The sequence below is a fragment of the Silurus meridionalis genome, chromosome 15 (genome assembly GCF_014805685.1).
Source record: "Silurus meridionalis isolate SWU-2019-XX chromosome 15, ASM1480568v1, whole genome shotgun sequence".
In the NCBI taxonomy this organism is placed as follows: Eukaryota; Metazoa; Chordata; class Actinopteri; order Siluriformes; family Siluridae; genus Silurus; species Silurus meridionalis.
The window spans coordinates 18,709,452-18,732,989 of record NC_060898.1 but is presented as its reverse complement, the minus strand read 5'-3'; the positions used below and the strand labels follow the sequence as shown (position 1 = coordinate 18,732,989).

The 23,538-nt window shown below is 38.7% G+C and overlaps 1 protein-coding gene across 8 annotated transcripts in view; it reads right to left on the bottom strand.

Annotated features, from left to right (window-relative positions):
- Positions 1–23,538, bottom strand: part of nrxn2a (neurexin 2a) — a 399,544-nt gene that overhangs the window by 161,122 nt on the left and 214,884 nt on the right. For all 8 annotated transcript variants that reach the window (XM_046867424.1, XM_046867425.1, XM_046867418.1 and 5 more), the window contains 2 exons: positions 19,493–19,666; positions 18,727–18,849 (listed from right to left, as the gene is read on the bottom strand). In XM_046867424.1, the coding sequence (XP_046723380.1) occupies positions 18,727–18,849; positions 19,493–19,666 (297 nt within the window). The remainder of the gene's footprint in view (positions 1–18,726; positions 18,850–19,492; positions 19,667–23,538) is intronic.

Sequence of the window (23,538 nt, the reverse complement as noted above, 5' to 3'; positions counted from 1 at the left end):
GGCCAAAAGGCAAACAGAGTGCTGTGGTAAGTGGTATTTTTAAGCAGGTGGTAACCAAGTGCAGTGATATGAGTTATGATCAAAATAATATAATTTCAGTTTTTTCCTATCTAAATATTTTTTCAAGCTTATTAACAAGTGACTGTGTTTAACAGAAGGTGCTTAGACCAAACTGTAAACCCCGTCTCTGACCCCTTGACACAATCAGGCGAATGTACACGAGTAAACTACATGCAGGTGGTTTGTACGTCTGAAAAGCCCAACTAGCCTGAGCAGCTGCCTGAACTGTGTGTATATAGGAGTAACGTTTCCTGTCGTAATATTACTAGGAGTTTGGAGCCGTCATCAAACCCAAATACAGACAAGTGTATAGATTTCACATCAGCCCTTTCGACTATCAGGTGTACAAATAACTGGCGAACTGACAGAACTGACAGTGAAGGTTTCCTCCTGATTTTGAATGTTTTTGTGATTGATTCAGTAACGATTCATGGTCTGCTGATCAAAAAAGGTAAAGTAAAGGCTTCTTTTACTGGTTACATATACATCACAGCGAAGTACTTTCTTTGCATATCCCAATGATATTAGGAAGCTGCGGTCAGAGCGCAGGGTCAGCCATGACACAGCGCCCCCTTGCTCAAGAGCCAGCGAGGGGCAGCTTGGTGATAATGGGGCTTGAACCCCCAACCTTCTGATTAGTAACCCAGAGACTTAACCTCTGAGCTTGAAGCCTGTGAAATCCATAAATTAGCCGCTTAATTGTTTAAGCCGCGGGGTTCAAAAAGTGGGAAAAAAGTAGCGGCTTATAGTCCGGAAAATACGGTATATATTGTATATTTGTAGGTGTGTGTATTTTTTATTACAGTTCCAACATGTAAAAAAAAGGGGGCAGGAAATAACCTGGTTTTAATCTGATGACTCATCGTGTCAAAATATCAATGACTTGCTTTGCCATTGTGTTTATATTTGTAATGTTTTTGCAAACATATTTTTGTCCGACAGATTCCCTGGTTGTATTAACCGACCTTTACACCTCCTTACACACCTCGTCTGGAACGTGTCTAACCTCCTGACACAGCTGCTGCCTCTGCCACACTGATGTCACGTTTTCTGAGCGCTAATCTGGAGCCGACAAATCGCTGCGGTTGTGTCGGGACTCTCGGGAAGCAGGTCGTTAAAAGATGGATGTGTGCGCACGTGTGTTTGTCAGTCACATCATTAAACCCGTGTAAGAGGAAGCGGCGCGACGCCAGCTGAGAGAGGTGCTCGATGACATCAGCGGCAGAGGAGTGCGCCACCGGAGACGCCATTTTAAACAGCACGAGGCAGAAACAAAAACGCGCATGCCACCGCAGCCTGAGAGTGTGAACGTGTACACACGCTACAGAGATGCCGACGTGTTTCTGCACGAGCTGTAACGAGCCTGCATCTGACTGTACCCTGGCAGAGGAAATAAGATTTCCCGCTCACCTTCATCACAAGCACCTTACGGAAAGTAGGATGAATGGTAGCTAAATAATGGCATTCTTAACACTGTGGAGTTGAAATCGCACAATGCTGCGTCACACCTGCACCAGGGTCACTTTCTGATCCGCAAAAAACGATTTCTATCCTCTAACATGTAGGACATTTTAGATTTGAAATGAATTTGTCCTCCCTTGATTAACGCGGCTCGATAAATCACTAAAGCGGGTAGATAATGAGAAAATAAACACTCCGAGCACAGGAAAGAAAAATGAGACGCAATTAACTTGCATGTGAGAACGGGGCATAAGAATGTGTAGATATTTACTCGGCTAGTAAAAACGATGTTCTATCCAGCAAGATCTGAAGTGATACACTCATGATAGTGCATAAAAAGGTCTTTACCAAAAAAAAAAAAAAAACCATGCACATAATTCTGCAGCAGCACCCTGCACAGCACTCTAATAACTCCAAATTGTATAAATGTCTCGCGAGCAGCAGGGGAGGGAGACTCTATTAAAAAGGTTAGTGCCGGCTCACAAAATGTGTTTTCGAGGGTCTGGAATTTGATTTATCCAACGCTCCGGCACTGAACATGTATGGTAGCAAGCTAGAAAAGAACTCATGAGACATATAGAAAGGAGGAAGCAGAAAATAACGAGGGCGTCAGAGAGAGGAACAGATGATTGGACATTAATGGGTGTTGCAGGGCCTTTGTGCTAAATGCTAGATGCCAGTCTTTATGTCCACGGACATTCATCACAATCTGTGCAACATCACAAGTACAGCGCAACTTGTTCCTCTACCCATTGCAAAACGACCCTGACTGAACACGATTATTGTTCTACTGTAGTTCTAATTAAGTCGAGGTCATTAGCTGTCACTGCTGCTCTGTTCCTGCTTAGGATAATGCTATTATTTGCACAGAAAAAGAAATAAAAGCATTAACTCTCAATGCCATGTTCTATATTAAGTCATATACAGTATATACTAGAGAAGTGCATCTCCATAACTGAGGCCGATGCGATTTGCATCTCGATACATAGCCAACGATAAATACAATATATTGAGATTCAATGCAATACGATGCAACTGAACAAAAACATTCAATTCAATTCACTTATAAATTTACTTACCGTATTTTCCCATAACATTAGACCAATGAAATTGACGAATGGGTTCAGGTGAAACAAATTAAATTCTTTATATCAAATCAGATGCGCTCCCACTGAATCGGGCCGCACCACATCATAAATATGGATGAGGTTCCTCTGAAGTTTGACCTGCTGCTCACTCGGACTGTCAACAGGAAATGTGAATCATTCGTCCTGCTGAAAACAACCGGACATGAAAAAACACACTTCACCTGTGTTCTGAGCTGCACGGCATCGGGAGAAAAGATTCACCGATGGTGATTTTTAAACGCACGACGATGCTAAAAGAAAAACTCCCCGAGAGAAATTGTTGTGAAAGGAAGGAGGAAGACGGTGAACAATGACTTTCTTGGTAGGCTACTGTTTAGATACAAGCCGTGTAACAATCACTGTCTTTCGTTAAACCCTGTGTAAAGTTCATTAGTTTCAATGTAGGCTTATAGACAGGTGCGGTTTATTTATGTTTAAAATAAAAATCTTTGTCAAATTCAGTGGATGCGGCTTATATAAGGGTGCACTTAATAGTCCAGAAATTACGGTAAGTGCCTTCTGACTTCTAACACATGGCCCTTTCACAAACAGGCCTTTGTAGTGCAAAAAACAAAACAAAAAAAACCCACCAATAAATAAACCAGACGTTCTTTTCCGGTTCTGTCTCCTCTGCCATGTTGATCTCTATTCCATGTGACTCTCAGGACACGCCTGGTAGTGTTGTGATACGTCATATTCACGTAGCAGCAGTGGTGCTGAGAGAACCCGCTCGAGAAACAGTTTACAGAATTGTCTAGAATATTGTAGAAAAGCCTCACAATGCCCCTGTGCACAAAACAAGCTTCAGGAGGACATGATTTGCCAAGGCTGAAGTAAAAGAACTTGTCAGCCAGTAGGTATTACTCTGCTTTCTGTGTTTGCTAAATATTAAAACTACTATTTTTATTATTGCAATAGTGTTTACTATCAATTTTTCAGGAATATAACATTCAACTTAATATATGAAAGCTCATTATAAGGGATGCCAGTTTCACCTTTAACAAATCACTGTGCAAATCCTTGCTAATACACATTAGCTAGTCAATGGGCTATCAGTGAGTGAGACTCCTGCAGGAGCTATTTCCACTTGCAAAGCAAAAAAACAAACAAACAAAAAGAAGTCATCGTATTATGTCTGAAATGGCAATTACTCCATATGAATGTCTTTGTGTTGTGTTAAAACAATAGCGCAATCATGGGATAATGCAAATATTGACAGAAAGTAGCTCAGTGGTTAAGATATTAGATGTATGATAGGATCGTTGTGAGTTTAAATCCCAGCTCCACCAATTTGCCACTGCTGGTCCCTTCAACAGGGTCTTTAACCCTCAACTGCCTAGCTGTATAAATACGATACATTTTCTACAATTGTTGTAAATGTTCTGAAAGTGTACTTGACATGGTTGTGCTTGCCTAAAGCACTTTAACCTTATGCCTATGCCAAATCGCTGCTGATTTTCGATTATAGTACGCTCTTTAAGTGCTACTGCTTCATTTATAGTATATGATGTATATGTGCATGTTACAGTTCTGGTGGGAAAATCCTGTGAGAGGCTCTGGATCTACTACAGCCACCGTTATTTTTGTAGAACAAAGATGATGTAGAACCATGTCAAGATCCTGCCAATCTACAGCACATCACTGTTAGACCCATCTAAAGGTCTCTTTATCAGGCTGACCTTCAGTGCCACCAAATATTAAAAAAATGGCAATCTCACTACAAAAACGCAGACAGCATAGCAACTGGTGGCTACAATCTTTTGCATGTTTTGCACTCTCTGTGTGTAATTATTAGGCTTCTATTATGTGGAAAAGACAGAGCAGCAGCAAAGGATCATTCAATCGCCTGTCACTGCGCCATCTCGCTCCTTGCTGTTGCTGTCAGTGGACAGTAATGTGCATCTCTGGGGCCTGTAATTTATGGCACAAGAGAATGCCACAAGCCCTCTGTTTTCGCTGTCAAATCTCAAGTTACTAATGTTTAGTATACAACCAATTTGCACTGCTTTTTGCAGTATAAATTACACACTTCTGTCTTTTTTCAGCCATTCTCTCAGGGAAGAGACATTTGTGTGTTTATTTGTATAATAAAAATGAATTATTATTTAGCATGACATCACACTGCATGACTGCAAGGATGCAATTTAATGTCAGAATAATATGACAATTAATTTGGAATGAGCTGTAGATATTAGTAGATGCTATACTTTTATTAAAGTGGTCAATAATTTGTGACCAATATTTTATCGGTAGATTGATTTCTCCTTCCTAAACTGTTTCTTGAGCACGTTCTTGAGACTGAGGCATGTCCTGAGAGTCACATAGAATACAGATTACCATGGCAGAGGTAGAGCTGCATCTTCCTGGAGACAGAACAGGAAAAGAACATCTGGTTTTATTTAATCTTTTTTTCTTCTTTTTTTGCACTACAAAGGCATGTTTGTGAAAGGGCCATGTGCCCTTTCGAAAGGGACTTAAATGGGTAAAAAGAAAAATGGGTCATTCTTAAAAAATAATAATAATAAATTAAAAACCTGATTCAAAAATGTTTCACACTGTTCAAAACATACATTTATATAGATTTGTAGCTCTTAAAAGGGATAAATGTAAGAATGTCAAGATTTTTTATTTATTTCATAATGAAATAATAAAATTTAATTATTTTGTACAAAATAAATTAAATTAAAAAATATATATTTTGGCGCCCAAAGTCACAATTTCCTGTCCTTTATTGGCTCATAAGAAACATCTATTCTCAATTCACCTGGGGAACGTCAGTGCAAACAAAAGTAACCACTGCCAGGTTTTCCAGTCTCCTACATTCCTAAATGTATAAAGTTTACAACGTTTCTTCTACTAAACATTATAAAAATGTATTCCAAGAGTCTGAGTAAATCGAATTTAAAAAACTCTTCACAAATAAGTCTTCTATATATCATTTTAATCCAAAAATCTTTACAGACAACACCGCTGTAAAATGCCTGATTTGGTTATAACATAGGAACAGTGTGAATTCAGAAGATTTAGTGAAAGGAATTGGAGAAAGTGCAACAGCAGACAGAGGTTTGAGATACACTAATTCAAAGAGAGCTGAAAACTCATTGTGCTTTATTGACAGGTTTAGGCTTTTTCCTTTGTGTAGTGAGCGACTCTCATGCAGCGCCTGACTGTTAAAGACATGCGAGGACGAGCTGAAAAGAAAAAAGAAAGAGAGAGCGCGAGAAAGAGAGAGAGAGAGAGGAAAGAGATTGAAGCTGCCACATGGCAAAAAACCTCAGCTTAGAGTCGCCCTAATTCTGTCAGCCTCGACTCCTTCATGTCTCAGCCAAAAATCCCACTTCAACGTCGTCCAAAGCCAGAGGAGATGATTATGTTTACTATTCTTATTACAGGGGATCTTCTGGCTTCTACGCAGTAGCGTTACGGTACAGAGGACTTTCTGTTCACCTCTTTCAAGTAGAAAAACATCATATTTATGCTTTTTTTGCTGGTTATATCACTGAAGATGTTTATTGATTTTTCTCACACTAGCACTAACATCAGGTTTAGCTGCAAGACAGATCACAGGTTTGTGTGAATGTGCTGAATCGAATATGCTATCGTTTCTATAGTAACAACACGCCAGGAGTAAAGCATTGGATGCTCCTAGTCTTACTGAAACCTTTATAGACAGAGGCTGGTAAAGGAACAACCATTTATAGCTGCTATAGTGTATTGTAAGTAATAACTTATATGTGAACTTGTTTCATGGATGTGTCACAATTTCAAATGTGACTATAAACTGACAAAAAACTATGATGTAATTGAAATCAACTGGCAAATCCCAGAAATCCGCTGACCACAATTCCACTGCTCCAGGTTTAACATCAATGGCTCCTCTGTGAAGCTTGCAGAGAGCACCAAATACTTTAGTGTTCACCTGGCAGAGAACTTCACCTGGTCCCTCAGCACCAGCAGAAAGCTGAGGAAGGCAAATCTTTTACCACACATCCTCACAACCTTCTACAGAGGAACCACCGAAAGCATGCTGCGCATCTGCATCACTGCCTGGTTTGGGAACTGCACCGAGTCGGATCGAAAGACCCTACACGGAATAGTGAGGACGGCTGAGACGATCATCGGGGTCTCTCTTCCTACATCTTGGACATTTACACCACACGCTGCAAAACCACCAGCATTGTGGCTGACCACACTCCCCTCACACACACTCCTCTCTCCTGCCATCTGGAAAGAGGCACAGAAGCATTCAGGCCTCACATCCAGACTGTGTAACAGTTTTTCCCACAAGCCATCAGACGCTTCAACATGAAAAAAAAAAAACCGTTTGCACAAACTTCTGTTTGCACATTTCTGTTGAACCAAAAATTAACATCCAGCCAAATGTTTACATGTACAGCATTTCTATTTGGATTTGTATATCGACAAACCTTTTTGCACACAACCTTTACTGTAGATGAAAAATCCTTCTTGCACAACCTACTGTACTGGTCAGTGCTACGGTGTTACTGTTTTTCCTTGTCTCATGTTGCCTCTTGCCTTCTTTATTTTATTAATTTTTTTATTCCTCTGTCCTCCATTTTTTGCACTAAATGTTGCACTTTGTTTTGTTAGTTTGGAGTTTTGTGTTCTTTTGTTAATTTATATTGTTTGCTGTAGCACCTTGGTCCTGGGGAAACCTTGTTTCGTTTCACTGTGTACTGCATTTTATATGGTTGAAATGACAATAAAGCCGACTTGACTTGAAATCGCTGTTGGTAAGACAGGAATAAAACCCATCCTGGTGTGCTCCACAGTCAGCTGATTCTTTTTTCTAGAGCAGTGCATCCTGTATGTTTTATTACTCGCTTAATAAAGCGATTCACAGGCACCGCAGGGATCGTATTAAGCCGACAAGAGGCTGATGACAGTTCCCATGCTGACTGAACGATGGCCAGCAGAAATGATAGACATGACTGTATTATTATTATTATTATTAAAAAAATGCTGTATGCGCTTTAAATTAAACAAAGGTTTCCTCCCAGCCTCATAAAATACATATCGCATGTGCAACATATGAGATCTCGAGGGGAATTACGGAGACCCTGAAATACGAAACTTGCGAAGAAATTCCAAATGTAGTTCAATAAAGCGAAGGCTCTTGGACAGGATGTAATCGCTGAAAACTACGACTTCGATTACAATCTGATTTTGCAGCAAACAAATGAATTAAATATAGAGCGTTCGATATTATGATGAGGGTTATTTTATTTGCTCCTTTTGTCCGGCGTGCCTCTTGCGCTTATCAGCACATCACTAAGAAAAGCATTTCTCAAGGGTAATAGAGCAGATGATCTATCAGATTACGCTATCAATGTAAAAGTTAATCACTCAGATCAATCGCCCTCAGTGGCCTTTTGCCTTTAACAGGATGCAGGTTGTGAGAGCTTCAGGCTTCATCATAATAATTTAAGTACCGTTTGAAAGAGTGCATAATGTCCCGTGGGTTGAGCATCATTGTGCAATTAGAACTTTACTCAGGTAGCTTTGAGCGTCTCATCTCACTAAATATGATCCAAGCTTTGTTCTGGTTCTGGATTCTGAAGCTGAACTTGATGGGAAAAACATCCTAGATACTGGCTTTAGACTTCCTCCATACACTTTGGCCACTGAGCTACAAAGACATGTTTGGAGACATGAGCTTCTAGACTGCACACTCTGTTTCAGAATAACTGAATTAAACTTCCATCCTTCCTCCCAATTTTCCTTCCTTCCTTCCTTCCTTCCTTCCTTCCTTCCTTCCTTCCTTCCTTCCAATGATTTCTTCTTCCTTCCTTCCTTCCTTCCTTCCTTCCTTCCTTCCTTCCTATGATTTCTTCTTCCTTCCTTCCTTCCTTCCTCCCATTTTTCTTTTTATTCCTTCCTCCCATTTTTCCTTCCTTCCTATTATTTCTTCTTCCTTCCTTCCTTCCTTCCTCCTTCCTTCCTTCCTTCCTTCCTTCCTTCCTTCCTTCCATTTTTCTTTCTTTCTTCCTTCCTACTATTTTTCTTTCCTTCCTTCCTTCTTCCTTCCTTCCTTCCTTCCTTCCTTCCTTCCTTCCTTCTTTCCTTCCTTCCTACCATCCTTTCTTTCTTTCTTTCTTTCTTTCTTTCTTTCTTTCTTTCTTTCTTTCTTTCTTTCTTTCTTTCTTTCTTTCTTTCTACTAATTAAAAGTCATACTCATTAAACCCTTATACTACAGTCCATGAGGAAACAACACAACAATAATCCACCCTTTGATTATAAACTGTTCATCAACTATCATCAACATTTTTGACACGTCACTAGTCAATGATTCCTCCTTCAGAATTACTCTTATTGCAGGGGATCTTCTGGCTTCTACGCAGTGCTGTTACTCTACAGAGGACTTTCTGTTCACCTCTTTTTAGTAAAAAAAAGGCAGCACAAAATGTTGACTAGTCATTACCAAGAACACAATGCTAAGAATTTGTAAATCAAAGAATACTATAAGCCTGTCTCAATAGAAAAAAAATAATAATCAATGAAAAAACTAAAACATAGCAATTATTGGAGTGCACTCATTATCTGCTTACATCACTGACCCATACACGTCAACTTATAAGACAAAAGCAACCGATCGATTGAAAACACACACACACACACACACACACACACACACACACACACACACACACACACACACACACACACACACACACACACACAAATCAATAATTTATTTTCATGTCTTTTATCCCTTCCTCGTACTTCCTCTGTATTACTTTCACCTTAGCAATAGTTTGTTTCACGTTGGCATGGTACAGGTTGAACTTTGCAATAAAGGTGAAAATATACTGATATGATTAATCTTATATATCTTTGTTATATTTATCTTTATATAGACACACTATATGGGCAAAGTTTGTGGACTTCTGTCTTCAGTCAGTGCGTACATTCATTCCAAAGCTGAGGTCAGAGCTGTATAGCAGAACCATTTGGCAGGAAAAGGGAGGTGTTCCAATACTTTTGTCCATACTGTGTATGTCTTTGTACTGTAGGTTCCAGGTTCTGTGTAGAGCACCACAGCATATGGTTTACACATGTATTTCAGTAAACCACCCAAAACTGCTTTTACTGCTTTGCGTACGTCTTGAGTAAACAAACAGAACAGAGACGCAAACTTGGCAAAATCAAGAATCAACCCTGTGAAGTGAAACTAATTCCAGAGCCTGTAATCAGGTAACGCTGGTCCCCCAAGTCAGACTTCATGATTATCACTGCTATGGAAGCTCGGTCCTGGAAAGCAATGTGAAATTTGTGTGAAATCTAAAGACTATTGAGCAGCTGGTTTGGGAAAAAGTGACTGCAGTCCAGTCTGATGCTGCCAGGCATGACACAAAACATGCGGTCACTACATTTATTTAATGTAATACAAAGGGCTGGGGGCTGAGTGTCGGAAGGAAACAAAAGACACACACACACACACACACACACACACACACACACACACACACACACACACATGGTCACAGCAAACAGCCCAGTGTGTCCTTTAGGCAGGAGGCTCGGATAACCTTGGCTGATGAATGTGGAGTGTCTAATTTTAGGAAATGACGTAAGGTATAACATCATACACTGGTTTTAATTACATATAAAATAGTCTAAATATTTTACATCAGGAATCCTGTGGGCAAAATGGCATCCTTCATTTTATAACAAATAACCCAAAAACAGCACCAAGAAACGCAACCACAGCATTTTATGAGTTTTTATTTGACTGACAGATGTCACTATATTCCTACACTCCTCACTGTTCTTTATACTGTGTCTTTATAGAAAAACACTGAAATATTTATTAATATGGCAAATAAGGAACCATATACGGAACCATATATATATATATATATGTGTTTGTAAGAACTTTAAGCTTCGGGTCAGAACCACATTCCTGGTCTGATAAAACTTTTAGCTCTTGCAGCTCCCTGCCTCTGTCATTAATACTGTGAAAATCCAAAAAGAAAAATAAATATAGATCTGAAAATCTCAAAGAGGAGATGATGTATTTGGTACTTTCAAGAAAAAGCTGTGTTTGTCTGCAGAAGCTAATGAGCTATGCATTGTCTCTCTCTCTCTCTCTCTCTCTCTCTCTCTCTTTGTCCTTCCCACTCTGCATTCTATACAAGCTTTAGTAGATACATGTATAAATGGCTGTGGAGGCTCAAAGCTACATTACAATCAGCAGAAACGTATCATCTCACTTGATCGATAACATCAGTGTTTCAGCGACCAGATGAAGAAACTAGTGGTGTTGGATTAATGTGTGAGACTGCATGTGTGGGTTTGTGCGTGTTTATTAATATTTGTGGCTGAAAAAAGAAATCATGTTTCATCAAGAATAAACAGTGTAATTAATTTACAGTTTATGACAAACATAATTTAAATAAATACTTTTCATGTACTCTATTAAACACAACTACAATGTGCATCAATTGAATGTTGATGATATACTCAGAGTGAGGAATAGGGCATTGTTGGTCTCATGTACTACAGCACTGCGGAATTCTCAATTCAGATTTTTCACTGTTGATGTTGATATATATTTTCCACTAAAAAATGTCATTCACAGCTGATTTTTAAATAATTTTGCTGTAGATATTGTGGAACATCTGCAAAACAAGCTCAACACAACACTTATTAGTCTAACAGATGCATCAGTACATAACTATACATCTAAAAAAATCCACTGCACTGTCAGCATGATATTCCCCATTAATTCTAGTGAATGATCTCGTTTACTGGAGAGTCATATTGATAAATGTCTTTATAAAAACTACTACTTAACCCATTAGTATTATTAATACTATTACTACTATCACTACTATAACTACTATTATTACTACTACAACTACCACCACTATTATTACTACTACTACCCTACTACTACTACAACTACTACCACCACTATAACTACTACTACCCTACTACTACTACAACTACTACAACTGCCACCACTATTAGTACTACTACCCTACTACAACTACAACTACTACAACTACCACCACTATTAGTACTACTACCCTACTACAACTACAACTACTACAACTACCACCACTATTAGTACTACTACCCTACTACAACTACAACAGCACATTCTCACCCCACATCGTCACATATCGACGCTGAGGACGCTGAGGACGTTGCGTCCGACGACGTCCACACCCGACGCCGAAGGTACCCCCTTCGCGCCGCTTTTCGACGTAGAGAGACGGTACCTCCCTTCGGTCGCTATTCGACGCAGATGAATGGGAGCCCCTGTGCTTCGCTTTTCAATGCAGATCGCTGTCCTATACACTTAATAATTTATTATCTATCATAATAAGTGTATAGGATTAATTTTAAAATTTCGAAAAATCCTGAAGATGACCGTAACCCTAACCCTAACCCTAACCCTAACCCTAACCCAAACCCTAACCCTAACCCGAACCCTAACCGTAACCAGCAAATGGGGTCCTGTCCATCTGCGTCGAAAAGCGACGCGAAGGGTTTCCCGTCCCTCTACGCCGAAAAGCGACGCGGAGGGGGTACCCTCGGCGTCGGATGTGGACGCCGTCGGACGCAACATCCACAGCGTCGATATGTGACGATGTGGAGTGCGAATGTGTTGACTACAACTACTACAACTACAACAACTATTACTACTACTACCCTACTACAATTACAACTACTACAACTACCACCACTATTACTACTACTACCCTCCTACAACTACAACTACTACAACTACCACCACTATTACTACTACTACACTACTACAACTACTACAACTACAACTACTACAAGTACCACCACTATTACTACTACTGCCCTACTACAACTACAACAACTATTACTACTACTACTACAACTACAACTACTACAACTACCACCACTATTACTACTACTACCCTCCTACAACTACAACTACTACAACTACCAACACTATTACTACTACTACCCTACTACAACTACAACTACTGCAACTACCACCACTATTACTACTACTACACTACTGCAACTACTACAAGTACCACCACTATTACTACTACTACACTCCTACAACTACTACAAGTACCACCACTATTACTACTACTACACTACTACAACTACCACCACTATTACTACTACTACCCTACTACAACAACTACAACTATCACCACTGTTACTACTACTACCCTACTACAACTACTACAACTACCACCATTGTTACTACTACTACCCTACTACAACTACTACAACTACCACCATTGTTACTACTACTACCCTACTACAACTACTGCAACTACCACCACTATTACTACTACTACACTCCTACAATGACTAATACTACCCTACTACAACTACAACAACTACCACCACTGTTACTACTGCCCTACTACAATGACTAATACTGCCCTACTACAACTACTATAATAAATGCCACCACATTTATTACTACTATTACAACTGTAAACACTAATACTAATACTCCACAACTGTTAGTACTACTACTATAACTGCCATCACATTTACTACTGATACGACTACTAACACTAGTACTACTACTACTACTACAACTACTACAAGTACCACCACTATTACTACTACTACACTCCTACAACTACTACAAGTACCACCACTATTACTACTACTACACTACTACAACTACCACCACTATTACTACTACTACCCTACTACAACAACTACAACTATCACCACTGTTACTACTACTACCCTACTACAACTACTACTGCATTATTACTACTATAACTATAGCTACCATCACAATTACTACTAATACTACTATACTATTACTAACACTTTTACTATTTTTACTATGCCTTCTACAGCTATCACCACTGTTGCTACTACTGCCCTACTACAACTACTACAACTACTACCACCACTATTGCTACTACTGCCCTACTGCAACTACTACAACTACTGCAACTACCACCACTATTACTACTACTGCCCTACTACTACTACACTACTACAACTACAACAACTACCACCACTGTTACTACTGCCCTACTACAATGACTAATACTACCCTACTACTACTACTACTACTACTATAACTGCCATCACATTTACTACTGATACGACTACTAACACTAGTACTACTACTACTACTACTACTACTACTACAACTGCCACCACTATTAGTACTACTACTACTATAACTGCCATCACATTTACTACTGATACGACTACTAACACTAGTACTACTACTACTACAACTGCCACCACAGTTACTAGTTACACTACTATTCCCAGTACCACTTTTACTACAACTACTACTGCATTATTACTACTATAACTATAGCTACCATCACAATTACTACTAATACTACTATACTATTACTAACACTTTTACTATTTTTACTATGCATTCTACAGCTATCACCACTATTTCTACTATGACAACTAATATTACCACTAACTTTACTATTTTACTACTTTGACTGACACCCCTTTTACTACTACTACTATATACAGTACAACTACATTCAACCATGTTTCTTCCTCAGACAATGCATTCGTATTTTTCACACAGAAGTGCATCATTAAATTAAAATGTGGTCATCTAAAGTCTGTTCCATTTCCGAATCCAGTAACCATAAATCAATATAATTTACTGAATGGTTCATTTATTTGAAACCCTTAGCACTGGATTGAACACTGAAACTGCCAATATGATTTCAGTCCCTACAGTACCACAGAAATAACTGCACAGCTGGTTCACTTACCATATTAATCTTCGGTCATGACTATTAAACAAATCAGTATAATATTTCCCCTTTCAGAACTTTCACTGAGCACTTATGTACTTAGTATTGCACTGTTTCTTTTTAATGTTTCGTACGTATTACTGCACAGCTCATTTAGACAAAAAGGAGTGTGATTTGAACATTAATCACGCCGAGACAGAAGCGCATACACTGCCGCTGACGCAGAGAAAATGCTTCTCTTTTTCCGTTTTAACCCCTTCTGTTAAGTACTCCATTATTATTCAGTTATTCAGGTCAAAGGAGACTGCATGCATTATTCAGGAACTACTACTATTTATCCTAACTACTTCATAGGGAGGTAGTTGGAATAAATCCGCCACAGCCAAACAACAGCAAGGCGATATACATTAGTTGAATAGTGGTTTATACAAATAAAAAAAAAATCAGCTTTACAAAGTGCTGTTTCAGCTATTTTTGGTTGAGAATTCTTTGGTGACATCTGTGATAAATATGGTATACAGTATGCAAAATTGGATGGAGTTCTCTTCGAGTGCAACTGGGGGTGGTTCCACCTCAACAGCCTAAAGATCCATGAAGTTACTGAGCAACTCAAAAACGGATGGATTTGGACTGTAATTAATATCAATAGTCTGCTCCAATGGCTCAGGACCACAGTTTGCATGAGCAGTTTTGCATTTAAGTACCTGTCACTGCACACCTCATCAATGATGGAACTGCATCGAACGGACATTTGGTACAACCGAGATGAGGATGGGTTCGCTTTTTTTTACTCGTCATCTTCCATTCCACATTCACCAATGTGTCATTCATTAAATAAACATACAATTGTAAAGAAACGAACTTATAGTCACTAAACTTAGACAATTTCTTATACAACTTAATAAACACTTTAACTTTGTAAAGCTGCTTTGAGATAATATCCATTGTTAAATGTGCTCTACATCTAAGAATTAATTAAAATTATTGCTAGCTAAACATGCTTAATTTACCTTTTTTCTAAAGCATGGGCTAAGAACCCAGCAAACACGTGAGAATGGGGGCGGAGCTAACCGGCATGTCAGTTAATATTGGAGAAACATTCGCTCAACTCTTTACTTAATGGAGAAACAAAAACTTAGCCTCATGCATATTTTCACTTATTACAAAAAAATGTTTAATACTGAATCAACTTAATGTTGAAAGTTAATGGTTTTGGCTCCTCAATGGCATTTTTTTCAGAACCAGAAAAAGATGTTATATTACAATGTGATACTACAACAGGTTAACCTGTGATTTTGCATACTATAAATAAAATGATTGAATGAAGTTTGACTCTGCTATCTAATTAACACAACATTTTTATTTCAACTGATGCTAAATGAGCAATTTACTGCAACTTTACAATGATGAACAGAAAATGCATAAAAAATGACGTATTGCTCCTGCTGTGTGTATATTTCATTAATAAGATTCATTTCCAAAATGAATTTTCGTTTCACAGAAATAGTTTAGGCTGCCCATGATTCCTTCAATTCTGACTGGAGCACCAATAACATGATTATGCCACCCCCATGCTTCACTATGTGTATAGTGTTCTCCAGATGAAAACCACTCTGTTTTTTCTGGAAAAAAATTCTATTAAAATGTAGGTTAAAATGTTGTAAAATCTTGTTCTTATCAGACCATAACTCGAAGTATTACAGCAGGTTGATTTTAACAGGCTTTGACGATTATTATTTTTTGTTTCTTGGGCTTCCATCTCACCACTCTACCCCAAAGCCCAGACATGTGAAGAAGAGAAGAGAATGTTGTCACATGCAGAGAGTGACCGGGACTTGGCAGATACTCCTGCAGCTCCTTTAATGTTTCTGTGCCTCATGGCAGCCTCTTCGATACGTTTTCTTCATATCCTTTCATCAATTTCAGAGAGACATTCTGTACTTGATAATATCACTGCAGTGCCCTATTTTCTCCACTTGTTGATGATGAAGGCCTTCACTATGTTCCAGGGTACAGCTAATGCTTTGGGAATTATTTTGTACCCGTTTTCTCAATTATACTTTCCAAACAATGAGATCCTGTACCTGCTGTATTCGTAGATCGAGGCTTTAGCAGTCGCATAGAAACAAGAAAATACACCCAAGCAGCTGATCATATCTCTGCTCTTGGGGTTGAACAGAATCACTTCAGTGATGAAAGGGTTTTAATGATTATATTTCAACATGACAGCGAATGTAATTGCTTAATTCTAAATCTTCTGTTATGAAAGGGTTTGCACATTTGTGAATGCAGGTTAACAAATCGTTTTCCACTTGAAATTTGTTGGTAGATGGAAAAAGACCTGATATTATATACTTCCTGGCCAAAAAAAATGTCACCACCAAATGTCACAAAAACAATGCAACCATCATGCCTACCATACACGCCTGTAGGGGGCAGTGTTATGATCTGGGGTTACTCCAGTCGAACAGGTCTTGGTTCAGCAACGTTACACTATGTAACAAATCAGGTCAGCTGACAACCTGCATATACTGAATTACTGAATGAACATTTTTCCATCAATGGATTTTTGTTCCCTGACACAACAAGCATATTTCAAGATGATAATGCCAGGATTTATTCTGATTAAATTGTAAAAGAGTGCTTAAGTAGCATGGGAAATATTCATCACACATGGATTGGACTCCACAAAGCCCAGACCCTGACTGTACCATCCTCAATACAAGATTTTGGCGAAAAATTATTGCAACTTTTTTATGGGAAAAAAAAAAAAAAGGTTGATATTGCCAAAGCGATCCCACAAAAAAATGCATGCCTCAGTCAAAGCAAAAGGTAGTCCAACAAAGAGATGTAAGTGTATGTAAGATTGAGTAGAACATTGACCAATCCAGAATCTTTATTTAAAAAATTTAATAAAAAAAACCCCTGAAAACTGGTCTAAAAACTGTGTTGCTCCAATCGTACCATCTTCAAACGGAAGGTCCCATGTAATAATGTCTGATTAGCAATACAAAATAAAATTGGAAGCTCATTATCCATAACAAAAGTATGCATTCAGAAATATTGCAATATCTAACTGAGCAAAATATTTGCTTACTAAATTGCTTCTAAAACAGTGATCAATAATAGATAATTAATTACTTTTCTGCTCTTACGATACGATTTTTTTCCTCGTTTTTTGCCAATTATAATTGTAAGATATATTATCATATTTGTGTCAATATCACTGGAGAACATAAAAAGCTCAGAAACCTCAATTTGTATTTCCCTGTAAAAATCTTCCCTGTATTTTAAACATGCTGCAGCCTTGACTTACTTGCCACTTAGAGTGCCTTCACTGAAATGTAATGGAGGAAGAATTCTGTTTTCTAGCGCAGCTAGCCTTTTCACCTGCGTTTAAACATTCGCACATGTATCCACACTCTGTATAATCCGCAGCTTTCGTAAACAAACACTGAGGTGCATTGGGGTCTGCTGCTTGAGCTTTCAGTTGTCGTTTAATTACGCGAGACATATGACACTTTCGCGTCTCGTGCGGCTGTTTGATATGCGTGACGCGGGAGGCTATGCAGCCACGCAGCTACGCAAATCAGTTATTATCTTTAAATGCCTAAAGGGCAAAGGCTTTGTGTTGACACTAATTGAAAGAAAAATTATGTTCACTGACAGAATGATATTTAGGAGTTCACAGTCGAGGCTAAGTAGCCGAAACACTGAATAACGAATCATATTACAGTGTGTATGAAGCGACCGATATAGTGGCATTACTCTGTGTTTTGTTAGAGCAATAATGTTTTTAAGCAGACAACAAAAACGGAATTAAAGGCTCAATTAATTTCCTCCTGCTGCTTCTTTGCTTGTTAACCCAAACTCACACATGCACACACACACACACACACACACACTTACCTGCAGATCATATTTGGAAAGTAAATTCTATCTTTTCTGTTTTCTGTCCTGATCAGCACGTCTCAGGAGAAATCGTCGTCGGAATGTGACAAGATGACGAAACCACTATATACACAGTGTCGCTGCACATTCATTAGGACGGCGGGATCGCTTCAGCCGTGCGCCATGGTGACTAAAGCTCAGCGCATAATTAGTAAATAACACACAGGCCACACAGCAGCTCTCCGCATTACTGGGTTACTAGGAGATATAAGCGAGGCCTCCGTGTTTCCCGCTGCACTAATAGAATCTGCTAATTAGCATATTTTGCATCTCAAACATTTACAGGTGTCTGTAGTGCACAAACACAAGGCTAATATGCACGGCTAATGAGACATCTCCATGGTTCGGCTGAACTGAACAGTGGCTCTTGAAACTCGAGGATGGGGTAAAAGGTACTCACGATCGCTGCAGCGAGGGCCGCCGTACGTGGTCATGGTGCAGTCGCAGGTGAAGCCCTCCCACTGCTGGAGACACACCCCCTGATGTGAGCACGAGTCCTCTGAGCAGGTAGTGCCTGGGCCAGCTGTGGGAATGGAGAAAGCATCGATGAGAATATAGAATATAGAAGACTTTCAGGAACGGATCAAATCAGGAGGGGCACATGGGACGGATTTTATATCCGGCTATCGATAAATATGGTTTGAAAGTTTTAATGGAACAGCAAAAAGAAACAAGTGTAGTTTCGAGTTCTACTGGAAGCATTTACATGTACAGCATTTGGCAGAGGCACTCATCCACAGCGACTTACAATTATCTCACTTATACAACTGAGCAGCTATGGAGTTAAGGGCCTTGCTCAGGGGCCCAAGAGTGGAAGCTTGAATTGACTGGTGTTTGAAGTCATGACCCTTGTCCAATGTCCAATGCCTTACCCACTAAGCTTTCACCTTCCATATAAGCTGCTGTGATGAGAAACAGGATTAACCAATCGGGATGAAGCATTTTATTGTATTTTTGTTCTGAAAGCTAATAGAGCACAGAGCTAAGGACTAGTAGCTGCTTCTTTAGAAATGACCTGGATTTGCTTGTATCTTGGTAAACTCTTTTGCATGCCAGTTCTACTAGTCTAGATTTAGTCAAAGAGAAAGGAATTAACATGATCAAATTGGAGAGCGGTAAGTGGAAAATTTCATGGAAATACACTAGAAAAGGAAACAGATACTCACCATCACATCCTTTCTCCACTTGGCCCACCTTATGTAGGGCATCACTGATGAGGTCTGGCAGCCTGCCGTTGAGGTCCACAGAGGCCAGGCAGCCTTGATAACCGTCTCGAGATGCAATCAGCTTCGGCAGACTGTTGTACATGCTCTTCCCCACACCGCCGATGTACAGCTCCCCTGCAAACACATTAATGGATAAAATAAAATGAATAAAATCAGACAAGGCTTTCATCAAATCTGAGATTAATGTGGTTTCCGTGAAGGAAATAAAGAATACCAACAAAATCATTCATCATATAAAAGATTATGGATACCGCAGGTTAAGCGTCTCGTCTTCTGAACGGCGCTTCATACGATAGGATACGTCTTATGTTTTTATTAATAATCATTTGATGTCAATGCTGTACTGATGACAGATCACACCTTTTACTTTTGCTGCTTTAAAGAATGAGAGAAAATACAGAAATGTGGTGTGGAATTGTACAGGATATGAACCTTTGGTTTTCACACACACATTCTCACACACAGATACCTCCAGTGTGGTTCTACTGTATGCATTAGTGATGTGCATGTTCATGATTATCTTGGTGCATAGCCAATGATATGATACATGAAAGATACATATCAAGCAGCTACCGATGTGATGCGATTCGATTCAACCCCATGATTTTCATTCGATTCAACACAATGCGATTCGATGCAGTGGAAAAAACGACAGACGTTCTGGCGGTTCTGTCTCCAGGAAGATGCAGCTCTACCTCTGCCATGTTAATCTTTATTTTATGTGAATCCCAGAACACGCCTCAATCTCCGTAGTGTTGCCATATTCACGTAGTGACAGTTGAGATAACGTGCACGAGAAACAGCTTAGCGAGGGGAAATCAATCTACATATAAAACATCGCTCACAAATTATTAGTCGCTTTCGTAATAATAAAAGTATAACGCATTCACTAATAAATAAATATAAATTAATTAATTTTTACCAATGCAAATATGTTAAAATGGTCCAAATGCCAACTTGTATCCCATTCACACTTTTTCTTAAGCAAAGATTTATAGAATAGCACAGAATAAAAATCAGATTTTATGTAGAAAGTAATTCTCCGCAATTACATCCAGTGGAAATGGCTAAAAGATGGAGAAGGACTCTCTAATCACCTGGCTGAGGTAGGCATGCTTAGAGCGCATTATTTGTGAGAGAAATTTCTATCCAATTTCACTGAGCTTTGGCAGAAAGACAGGCAATTATGCTGCATAACTGACAAGGAGGAATACATACGGCAATTTCCAGCCCACTGTGCAAAAGTCTGCTTTCCCTGGTTGTATGCTGAAACATGCTTTTGTTTTTGTTTTACCACAAATTGACTAAAGCCAATTAGACCATCATTAACAGTGCCTTTAAAATGAGTTTAGTTTATTCAGCAGCAAGAATGTAGCGTTTATACAATTTGGCATTTAATTCGGCAATTTATTTATTTATTTATTTATTTATTTATCTATTTATTTATTTATTTATTTATTTATTTATTTTAATATATTTTGCCTCTTAATAAACATACCCTATATCCAACACCATATAAATATAAAACAGCACCTCCATATTTCTTCACAATTCGCTTGGGAAAATCATTTCCAATTACCAGTGCTTGTAAAAAAGAAAAGAAAAAAAAAGCTGCATACAGGCATTTACAACCTGAGATTTGAAGTCAGATCCTGGAAAACTGCTAATTTGTGCATTCTGATTAATTGCATACAAGATGAAAATGAGGATTTTGTGTCTGCTGACTGTTAATGAGGAGAGTTCGGTTTTCACAGACACCGCAGGAAGAGTAAAACACGTACTGGTTATTAAAGGTTTAAAGCACTGAGACCAGCCAAAAATAATAATTTAAAGCAGAAAATAAAAGCATGCGAGTGTACGCATTGTTTATGTGCTCTCTCGCTTGAAAAAAATCTTCTGAAGACTCTGTTAGTAAAATAGTTTAGACATTTTTACACACATAAGCCTTAATAGAATGATTTCAAGTCAATTTCTTTCTCCAGTTCACTCCCTCTAGCTAACTCAGCCCTAGCGTATAAAAGCTACCACCCAGGGAGGGTGAAATTTAAGATGTGATTCTTCCAGGACACAAGTTCAATACCTTTCAGGCAGTGTAACCCACTAAAAGAAAGTACTCTGTACACTCATGGAGAAGCAATGAAAAGCCCACGATTGGCTAGTGTTGTTGTGTTTGACAGGAAATAACGTATGCCATCCCTTTTCCCCCCAAAGAACATAGACAGTACAGCTCGCTGGTTCAGGTTTAGGCTGTCTTCAATTCCAGCCACAAATGGCTACGGCATTGCTGGAATTCAAACACGAAATCACGAAAACATGAATCAGCTTGGACAGGTTAATGTTCTTCTGTTGCATCACGCAGGACTTTCTGTCCATAGTTTGTATTCTCAGAAAAGCTTTTTTCTATTTTTTTGCACACAAACTCTTCTAGAAAAAAAAAAAAAATCTTCAATTGTGCATGCATGGCAAAACATTTCTATTCAAAAGTATAGTATAAACGAATTTGATCATTTTCACAGCCAATGCTCTGTGTGGATCTGAAGCAGGCCTACAGTAATGTCCTGTCAGCTACCTCACGGAAATGATTCACAGTCCCGAGCAGGTCATGGGAAACAGCGTAGGCACACCATTAGCTCTACATGTCTCACTTTTAAAGAAGAGCTATTGGGGAGACTTCAATCACACACTTCCAATTATACACCCAATACTCATCCGATGGATGAATGGCGCGGGAAGGCACGAAAGCCTTTTTGTTGCTGGGTGGGAGGAAAATCAATTGCTTTCAGATGAGGAGTTGCACTGGAATAAAAAAAAAAGATATTTTGCGATGCATATTGGGATATTTCTTATTTAAGGAAAAAAGGATACAATAAAAAAAAATCTGTTAACCAATTAGTATTATTTATTATCGCTTGAAAAAAATCTTCTGTAGACTCTGTTAGTAAAATAGTTTAGACATTTCTAAACACATAAGCCTTAATAGAATGATTTCAAGTCAATTTCTTTCTCCAGTTCACTCCCTCTAGCTAACTCAGCCCTAGCGTATAAAAGCTACCACCCAGGGAGGGTAAAATGTAATTTAACCCAAACAAAGTGGGATCTGCATTTGCATTATTCACATCTAAAATGACACTACTAACCCTGAGACCTTAGTAGTTTGAGACCAAACTATGGAACCTGTGCCGGCGTTACCCGTATCACACCTAATCGGCGATTAGTATCATTGTACCTAACATGGTAATCTTTTAAAAAAAAATTTAAACATACTGTATGCACATATTCATTTAAGACACCTAATATGAAATGGGATTGATGCTGGTTATTGTATTTTATTAGTAGTATTGCTATTAGTATAAGGCTAGTTGTAGAAGCCTGGTCTGAGCGCTAACTGGTCTTTTACATCTAAAAGCTTCAATCCTAGTGAGACAAGAAAATAAAGAATAAGAAAGACTATTATTTCTTCTATAATGGTGGAGAAAACAGTCAGAATGCATGTCCTGCACTCCCAGGCATATATATATAGCACTGTTCTTTAAACCACTTTCGGCCGAAGTTATGCCCATAATCATTTTTACAGCTGCGCCCCAGGAAACAGGTGAATATTAACATTGAAATTAGTAGTGTGCCCTTACGATAATACTTCCTGTCACTGTTTAAGTCCAGAGATAAGAAGACTGCCATCTATCTAGCAGTCAGCATATAAACTCAAAACAAAACAACTGTTATTAAACTTGTATAATTTTTTTTTTTTATATCGATATTGCATTTTTGACATTTGATACACTCATTTGTATCAATATTTTCTACCACCACCAACATTTACATTTACAGTATGGCATTTGGGTGACTTACAGAAGTGCTTTGAAGTCTTAGGAATACATGATATTGGTTTACTTATGAAAAAATGATAGCATTTGCTGTACATTTCATTTGAAGACCACTAGTGACCCAGTTATTTAGACATTCCACCACCTAAGTTCCAGAATAGA